Source organism: Colletotrichum siamense (genome assembly GCF_013390195.1).
Source record: "Colletotrichum siamense strain Cg363 chromosome Unknown KSG_Cg363_contig06, whole genome shotgun sequence".
NCBI classification, from domain to species: domain Eukaryota; kingdom Fungi; phylum Ascomycota; class Sordariomycetes; order Glomerellales; family Glomerellaceae; genus Colletotrichum; species Colletotrichum siamense.
This window is the reverse complement of record NW_023501019.1, coordinates 3,368,099-3,377,423: the sequence shown is the minus strand read 5'-3', so window position 1 is coordinate 3,377,423 and position 9,325 is coordinate 3,368,099. Positions and strand designations below refer to the sequence as shown.

General features: G+C 52.4%; 3 protein-coding genes across 3 annotated transcripts; 1 reads left to right on the top strand and 2 right to left on the bottom strand.

The window, feature by feature from the left end:
* Positions 1–671: 671 nt before the first annotated feature.
* Positions 672–2,471, bottom strand: CGCS363_v009884 (uncharacterized protein; the record flags this gene model as incomplete). Its single annotated transcript, XM_036641733.1, has 1 exon — positions 672–2,471. The coding sequence occupies one exon, from the start codon at positions 2,469–2,471 to the stop codon at positions 672–674; it is 1,800 nt and encodes a 599-aa protein (XP_036493284.1).
* Positions 2,472–2,992: 521 nt separating this feature from the next.
* On the bottom strand, positions 2,993–4,924 carry CGCS363_v009883 (putative Na(+)/H(+) antiporter; the record flags this gene model as incomplete). Its single annotated transcript, XM_036641732.1, has 6 exons — positions 2,993–3,757; positions 3,813–4,132; positions 4,188–4,509; positions 4,586–4,692; positions 4,750–4,818; positions 4,876–4,924. 6 exons carry the CDS (start codon positions 4,922–4,924, stop codon positions 2,993–2,995), a joined length of 1,632 nt encoding a protein of 543 aa, XP_036493282.1.
* A 2,277-nt stretch (positions 4,925–7,201) lies between these two features.
* CGCS363_v009882 (DnAJ-like protein) lies at positions 7,202–7,926 on the top strand (the record flags this gene model as incomplete). Its single annotated transcript, XM_036641731.1, has 2 exons — positions 7,202–7,360; positions 7,465–7,926. The coding sequence occupies 2 exons, from the start codon at positions 7,202–7,204 to the stop codon at positions 7,924–7,926; spliced, it is 621 nt and encodes a 206-aa protein (XP_036493809.1).
* Positions 7,927–9,325: the final 1,399 nt, after the last annotated feature.

The following is a 9,325-nucleotide window of genomic DNA, read 5'->3' as shown; positions in this document are numbered from 1 at the left end:
AGTTGTGTGTTGGGTTGTTGTGACGAAAATCTGGGTTGAAAACGGATGGGGTATGTGCGTGTGTGTGTATTCGTAGCTACGAAGAAATTGGTTAAGAAATGAGTCTTTCCGAAGGGAAGCATGGCTAGTAATACCTAGTCAAGAGGCCATCTCCGGAATGCTGTTCAGCATCAAGGTTGATGTCTTCAGTTCGCTATACCATTTCGGGCCATCACCAAAGAGGCAGACAACCTTGATCGTGAACAGGCAGCCCCCCCACCCAGTCGGCAGGTCATCGTAAATGGACTTCACAAGGTTCAATTTCGATGACGATTCCGAAATAATCATGTCTATCTATCTATCTCGAAAAATCCAAACTTGCTGTTGGGATCATCACATCATGCCCATTTCCAGTCGCTACCGCGAAGCGATGTCATTGATTTCCATTGGACCACCTGCTTAGGCATGCCACATCAACAACCATTCCTGTTGGCTCATGCATATTGTGTTTCACTGTCATAGTTTCTGCTCTGGTCGAAATCGGTGTCGTCGTTCTTCTCGCAGTCTAGTTGAATGTAGAGTGGACTGAGGATTAGAACGAACCTGAAAAATGCATTTTCTTGAGTAGCAGAGGTGACGTGAGCGGATAAAGCCCTTCTATTTACATGAGCCACCCCCTTTCCGATGTTCATTCATTCGGAGTCATCAAACACCGCGATGTCGTCACAACAGCGACAGGCAGACCAAGACTCGCCCGTCTGGAGAAGGTGAAACTCGCAATCAAAATGTTGCTGGTCCTCGTAACCCTCGTAGCACTCCTCGAAACCCGTTGGCTCACCCCACGTCTTGTGGTCGCACCACTTCCATGAGTCGGTCCATCCGCAAGCCACGTATCTGGATCCTGCCGTTGCTCCTGGGATGATAGTAAGAGGCTCGCATCCTCTCATGTCTCTGCCGCTGCCATTCAGGCTTTCGTCGCTTTCATGCCAGTCCCGTCGTACTTCATGAATGAATTGGACTCCCGCCTCTTGAAGAACAGCGCGAGATTCGCGAATCCACTCGAAGGTATGCGTCCTGTCATAGCTCACCCGATGCAGTAAGGAGAGGCTTAATGTTTGAAGACAGGGGAACGAGCCATGCCTGACGCTATGGGCCAGGGACGCGAGGTTATCTCCCATGTTGAAGAAGGTGTATAGAATCTGAAAGTGCTTGATGTTCGGCGGAAGGAACCAAAGAATACTGCTAGAGGGCTGAGAAGGACGGTAGAATGACTGTTGGTCGAGGGTTAGATCTTGCAAGACTTCGAAGTCTTCGAAAGACGCGACTGGATCGTAGGTCAGTCTCTCCTGAAGTGCAAAACTACACTGGTCATCTTCCTCAAGAATGCATCGGAGATCTTGGTTGCCTGTAGTTGGGATTTGGACAAAGCAGAGTCTCCGAAGCGTTTTCTTCACCCGCTTGAAAGCCGCGTTGTACTCCGATGGAGTCCAGTCCCAAACAGGATTTCGGAAGTAGTACTCCAAGTCCTCGAGTGCCGAGCAGTTTGAAAGAAGAACCTCCAATGAGTCTGGATTGAGACCGACGATGAAGAGCTTCTTCAGATTAGCCATTGGATTCTGGTTGGCGAGTGGAATCAAGCCCGAGTCCGGGGCAAAGTCGATGTACAGCTCCTCCACCCCAGAAGCAAACGATCGTAATTTGAGCCATTCAGGCATGTGAGCTCCGCCGAAGCCTCCGCCTCTCAGAAGCATCCTCTTGAGTCGCGGCAGTTTGAAACCTGACACAACACATGGGCATCTCTCGCCGTCGGCGACTACGAACAACGACTCCAGGCTGTCTGCGGTTTTCACTATTGTGATCGCTTGAATCCAGCAACGCAACGCATTTCGATTATGGAAGCAGGTATCAAACCAATTCAGCTCTGTAGATGCCTCCATCGCTGTAGTAGCCGTCGCAGTCGCCATCATAGTCGCCGTCGTTGTCGTCGCCGTTGTTTGAGCACCCTGCATCCAAAATTCCCTCCTGCCACAGCTGCACATAGAAGTGTCTTCCAGCGGCCCGGGAAGCTGCCCGGTTTGCACCACATGGCTTTTGAGGAGGGTGTAGAGTTCGCGGGTAATGGGCATGCTCTGATCATTGTGAACCAGTTGAAGAGATCGGACCATTTGGTTCAGGTGAGGGCGCTCGATAATGGTGCGCAGGAATAATGCAATTTTGTCATCATTTGGCATTCGCCATGGAACGCTGTGTCTTTCGATTCCGTTGTCCACAACCGGAGCCAGATTTCCAGTCGCGTAGTAGTGGTAGAGCACTGGCTGCCCCAGGTTGAGCAGGGTGCGGCTGGTGCGACACAACTTTGCCAAGGCGCGCTTGTCTTCGATGGATTCCTCCTCATCGGCATTTACGAAGTGCCTCGGGTTTCGGCAGTGGTAGCAGAGCTGCTCGCAAATCTGGGTGAGGATCTCAGCAGGGAGATCGAGCAGATTCGTCATGATGAGTTTGGTGGCCTGACAAGGACGTGTCGATGTACGGAAAACAGAAAAAGACAAGCGGTGAAAACTTTGTCGAGGCGAGAGTGGTGTCGTCAAAACAAAAGTTCGTCAGCGAAGGTGAGATTTCGAAGATGCGGTAGCAGCATGGCCCCACCCGTTTCCATTGCTTAGAGCGCACCGGAGGGAAGGCACTTATGTATGTGGGGCCAAGCTTGACTGCACCTTCCTGCTGAGAGTACTGCGGCGACCAGACGTATTGGATGGCGGAGGCCAAAGGCGCCGAAATGACTTGCCCGTTTCTTTGTCATTTGTATCCTTTAGGTTGTCACTGAAGAACCCACAGGAACACTTATAATATCAAAGTAGCTTGACTCGAACAACAGATGGAGAGTAGATGAGAAACTGAATCGACTAAAGCTATGCGATGTTGATTGCCCGTCCAAAGGGCAAGAAGCTTTACAATTTGATCCTATTTCCCGATTGCCATGTAGTTCTATCTCTCCAAAAGTTTTGTTCCGAATCTATTTTCCCAAGCTGTCAAAAGACTTTTCGTCATGGGTGTACATCTTCTGGTTGTTCGTCAAGTACGGCAGCTCAGCGGTGTTGAACACAGGACGCGAGAACCGGTTGTACGCGATGAATGTGTCGCGGTCGCCAACCGTGGCATTCTTCGGCGTGGGCACATGCATCGACACACGACGCAGCTCGACGGCGTCCTCCTGGATAGGCTTGACGCCGGCGTACTTGTAAATCAGGTTCAGCGCGGGGATCGACAGACCGTGGACGACGATCGAGAAGAGCACCAGCCAGTAGACCACCGGAATCATCACGCGGACGAGGTTCGTCTCCTCTTCGTCACCCTCACCAAGCTCCGGGAAGAGGTGGCGGGTGTGCTCGACGTAGAAGACGGCGCCGGCGCCGATGGGACCGAAGTAGCCCATGAACAACGCCTCCTTCCAGTTCTGGCACACCTTGGGCATGATCTTGTAGCACATCAAGATGGCTGGGATGCGGCGGAAGAGGAGGACCAAGCCCCCGAGAGCGAAAAGGCGACCATAGGTGAGGCCGGTGATGTCGGGCTGGTTGAACTGGTCCCAGGGCATGACTGTGCCGATGTACATGAAGCCTCCAAAGTTAAGGAGGACGTCGACGCAAGAGTTGACTTCGTCGTGGCGCTTCTCGGTCTCTGCCAGGAACTCGCCGTCCCAGTTCATGGCGTTACCGGCGACGAAGCAAGCAAGGAGGTCATCGGTGCCGAGCATGCCGCAGATGCCAACGAGCCACAGCTGTGAAGACATGGTTAGTTGGATTGAAGTTGACGCAAAGACTTTCATGACTTACGCCGATGGCGGTGGGGTAGAGAAGGTAGCTCTCGGAGTCAACCCATTGCTTGCGCAGGGCAAACTTCAATGCCTTACCGGAGCCAAAGCCGACAACAATACCGATGGCAACAGACATGAAGACAATGTAGAGCCAAGTCTCGACGACCCAGTTGGTTAGAGCCACGCCGACGCCGCCTCCAAGACGACCGACTCCCTCCTCTGAGCGAGCAAAGAGGCTAATGGCTCTCTCGGCGACCGAAGCGGTCTCACCTCCCTCGCCGGCACCAGGAATGTCGGCATGGCGGATGAGGTAGACTGCCAACATGAGGAAGGGGAACCCTGCGTGGTTATTAGATGGATGGATTGAATCAATTCCATGAGGATGTCAACATACCAAAACCATCGTTGGCCCCCGCTTCAGATGAAATGATCTCGCGCAGGGGGCGAGCAACAAACTTGTCGGCGAAGGGTCCTTTGGCGATGGCCTGGGAGAGGATGGGGTCGGTGCAGGTGACACAGGAGCCGATAACGAGGGCGGCCAGCAGGGTGATCTTGGGCACCGTAGCAAGCATGCAGAGGGTAGTGCAGAGCCACATGATGGTCATGATGGGAAGCAAACACAAGGCCATCTCCTTCCATCGCAGTTGCTGGTACTTAGCGGGTAGCTGGTAGCCTGCGATGACCAGCTGGACACCAATCATCACGCGAGCGAGGCCCTAGTAACAACATGTTGGTCAGATCGGGTCTTGATCGAAATCTGGGGTTGGGGAGGAGGGGCAGTTGGGTACGAACCAGGGTGATGGCGTTGGTCTGCCCTTCCGTTGCGGAACCCCATCGTGTGCTGTCGAGAAATTTGGCTGCTAAGGGCCCGAGTAGGACACCGATGGCGACCGCGGGCACTGAGGGATGCTGCTTAGTATATGCTTTGGATGGAAGCAAACATGTGAGTCACTTACAGGCTTCACCCAAGTACCACTTGCACTTGATCTTGACCGAGATGATGCCGTACAGCAAGGTGAACAGTCCTTTGACAAGGGTCAGTACACACCACTTGACTGATGATCAACCGCATCAGCCCATACCAAGGACGCCGAGAACAATGTTCAACTCGCTAACATCGAGGGTCGGCATCTTGAAAACGTTCGAAGGATGGTCGCTTTGTGTGTTGGTTGGATATCTCTTGACCAGCAAGACAGATGGGATGGTGATATTTTTTCTTTTCTGATAAAACGCCGTTGGCAAACAAACAAAATATGCAAGAACGAAAAGTCGACGAGAAAGGAAGAGTAGTTTAAAGGGAAAATCGAAATGAATGAAGGGAAAGCTTGGCAACTCACCAGTCGGTCTTCCCGAAGTTATTTAAGTTGGTCCACAAAGATTATGATGTTCCTCAATACGGCAGATACGGCAGACTACTGAGACACTTTCCCAGGGGAAGGATGGGTGGTGGCAGTGGACGTGGATCGCCCACCCTGTCGGAGGCTGCACGTTGGCGATGTCAAAAACGCCTGGCACCGCCGAAAGGGGCAATGTGTGCTGCAACAGGCCCCGATGAGCGAAGCTTGGTCAGGTACTACCACATACCGACGGGCAACGTCTCGAGCGCGGCCGATCACGCCTAGCGCACCGAGAGAGACAACGCGTTGGACAGAATGCCCAGCCTCAGGTGAGACGGTTCCTGAGCGAGCAGGCGACGCCACCAACGGTCGTCATTGGAGGCCGGGCGGCGGAGTGCGGCGACCAGGGCGGCATTTCATGTTTCTGCAAGGCCTGTGGAGAGACTTCGCCGAAGCGGCGACTGACGGCGCGCAACACGGATCGAGGCTGATACCTGAGCAACGTCACAATGTCTTTGGTCACCTCTGCAAGTGCCGAGATCTTGATTCATGAGATAATTATGGTGCTGGCCTGCCCTATTTGGTGATTGATGCTTTGCAGATTGAGAGAAAACGAACCACCAGAGTTCCAAAGAAAGGAACCGGAATGCAACGAGGCTGCTAATAATGCATTGTGGGTGTTAATAGGCTTCGCTGAGTGTCTGTAGTGTAATTGCCGTGCCAAAGAGGGATCGAAGAGGCTGTGTGTCTGTGGTGAAAAGTGCGGGTGAAAGATAAACATCCCGCTGGCTTCGAGTTTCGCGGCGAGAGGTAAAACGGCCAAGAACCCCGCCAAGTCGTCGGAGTGGCGATCGTCAGCGAGTGGACGCGTCCGATGGGATTTCCGCCAAGAGGCCAAGATGCCAAGATGCCAAGCACCAATAATGCCGAGTCCCGCCCCATTTCCCCTAATGGACCTTTGGGGGACACGAAAGTGCCAAGATACGTTCTAAAAAAAAAGTAGGAAAGAGTTCAGATGGCTTTGGATCGACGAATGAGCCCCGAGAGGTCCCTTTTGAATATTCCCCCGATATGCTGGGAGCGTAAACCGTAGCCTTGTCGTCCCGGCGGAGGGAACGGGGAAACCGACCTCTGGGACAAAGCATTAGCCTCAAGTAGATGAGCTGATGGCCAGAGACTATTAGCTTACGACGTTTTAAGCTATGTTCAAATAGTGCAAAAGGTGAACGATTTTAAGGGAAAATTGGAGGGGCAGGTCTCGAAGCAGCGGTTACCACCCGTATTGGCAAAACACGTTGTAATTACATCGTGATGGAATCAATTCAACAGACGTCTCACAGAGGGATATAATCCAAAAATAACCATTAGAGAAAAGATGGAAAGCTCAAACGCCATGGAGACCTCCAGCCTAGGCGCCGCGGAGATGCTTATTCCAAGACCCGAGTAAGGCACTGCGGATCGTAGAATGTAACCTCAGCGTGAGCCGTCATACGGCTGCATCCCTGATGGATGATACGCATATATGTCGACCAACAACTGTTCCGCACGTGATTTCTCTCCCATCCCGTCGGTCATCCCATGTCTTGCAGAGAATGTCGTCCGTTGCCAAGCACGGGCCAGTGGAGGGGGTCTTCCGTCGCCCAGCACGGGCCAAGACGTCGGGATGGCCCCACACCCGCTGCTTTTCGGAGCGGGAAGGAGCTCATGTGGGGCCGGTGTTGGTCGCGCCTTCCCGCTGAGAGTATCATCAGTAAGGGCAGACACACCACGCAACCAACGAAAAGTTGACAACCCAACTTACCTTCCAGGAGGAATTTTTGAGTCCACACGCTTCACCTGGAAGCGCCCTAAAGGGAACAACGCCCGGAAAAGACGCGGGCTACCTCATCCTCACCTCTCCCACGAGCACTCGGCATCTCAGAGCTTGCTCCGGCTCGCCCTCGTTGCGACTCAGAATCAAGTCATCCGATAATTCTGAGGCCAACCTTGAATAGATCGAATCATCACGCCGATTGGCCAAGATCCCAACTATTTTGCTTTCCATCCGACCGCCCAATATCTCTCCTTCGCCATGGATTCCTCGCAGTGGCGGGATTATTACAGCGACTTGGGCGTCAGGCCCACTGCCACCTCGCAAGAGATCAGACGAGCATTTCTGGCTCTGGCTAGAACCACCCACCCAGACAAACGGGCACCCGGGGACCGCAGCGACTCTAGCAAGTTCCGAAAGGTGCGTGTAAATTCAATTGATGATGCTGTTCCACGATTTTCTTTGCTATTCCTTTTTTTTCCAACATCGAACAAGTACTTGTCTGACAGTGGCTCCATCTGCAGGTTCGTGAGGTCTTCGAGTTCCTGAAAGACCCAGCAAATCGCACCAGGTACGACACGACGTACCACGACTCGAAAAGATCCTACGAGAGACATCGCCAATGGCAAAAAGCCGAGGCTCAACATCAGGCCGAGGCCGAAGCTCGACAAGAGACCGATGAAGAAAATCAGCGAAGAGAGGAAGTGAGACAGCGCAAAGTAGAGAAACAACGACAGAGAGAGGAAGCACGCAAGCAAGCCCGGCGAGAAAGAATCAATAGGCGGAGGGCTGCGTGGAGACAGGCCAATAAGGAGCAAAGAGAGGCCGAGCAGCGCGAGGCTCGAAGGCGCGCCCAGCAGACCTTGGATGATCTGCAAAGAAGACAGGAAATGAGAGGAAATACGCAACGACAGGAAGAACAAGCTCACCTCGACGCCATCCGACGAGAGGCAGCACTGCTGGCTGGAGGCTGTTTTCAGAAGTAGCGACGACAAGCTCGACAGCTATGTGGAGAGTATGCATGGGAACCCTACCTACGAGCTGAGCGAGACAGGCTGGTTTCTTGCTGGGCTGCTGAGAAATAGATGGTCCAGCTAACATGAAACAGAAAAGTCCACAGCAATTAAAAGGGAACCGAAATCGAAAGCCGCAGCAATGAAAGGATAAGAGGAAGACAAGAAGGGTCGAGCTCATTGGAAGGCGGAGCAGCAAAGACTGAAGATCAGCAGGGGCAAGGAAAAGAGAACCGAGAAGCGTACCAGAAAGTCATACATGCAAAGAGGAATCTCGAAAAAGCAGAGGCAGAGAGGTAGCTGAAACTCGAAGCGCGGGAAGCCACGCGGCAGAAGGAGAGAAAGAGAAGAGAGAAGGTTGCTAGAGAACGCCGTAATCTTCAACAATTCGAGACCAGGGAGCGATCAAAGAAAATAATCAAGATGGCCAAAACACAACGCGAACAAGTGCACTTGAACGAGCACACGGTGGCTTCCATGTTGTAAAGAAAATATAGTCACGCAAGATGCGGCCATGCTTGGTTTGGTTGGACTGAGGAAGTGGCCCAAGTGGGCGCGGTAGGCTGCGGATCATGCCACGAGAGGATGGCGATGTCGCACTCCGGATGTCCAATGTGTGCATTAAGCTTGATCCGAAGTGAAATCATGGTCTGACAAAACCTAAACCAGTCATGTCGCTCAACTGGATTTGAAATGAAATATGGCATGTAATTGTAATGGAGATGGATTGAGTTTTGGCATTGATCCGGTGTTGGGTGTATGTTTCGTATTTGCCTAGATAGTGAAATGACACGACGATAGTGATCTTTGGACTACAGTTCGGATACAGATTCTAGTTATACTTGATACTACGTAAGTAGATTCTAATTGCAGCGGTGATGAGGAAGACGCCAACGATGGGGGCGACGGGTGCACCTTCCCGCTAACAGCACCACGACCGACTGTGCGAGGGCAGACGTACCAGGCGAGACATTTTCACCGCCTACTAAGGTCTCAACAAAAGAAAAGGTGTAGCTCATATGTTCAGGCGCTGAATTTTACAGCGCCAGAGTGAGCAAAACTTGGAAGGGACTTGAAAAATAAACACATGCGAAGACGTCCTTGACTCCCTGTGGGTCTCCACGTCTGAAGGTCGGCCTCCCGTTCCCGCTACCTCATCTTTCTCACAGCAACTGGGCTTCACAATTCCAACGTGTGTCCTGTGCTCCCCAGGCAAAATTATCACAACCAACATTGCCGCATCGACATCAATATACGACTGAAGCAATAAACTGCACGAAGCGCCGCCCGTCGCGGACTCCCTGGTTTTCCCTGTGAAGCAGTGGTGGATTCTGGGCATTCATCTTGACCAGAATTGTATCAACAAACCGAG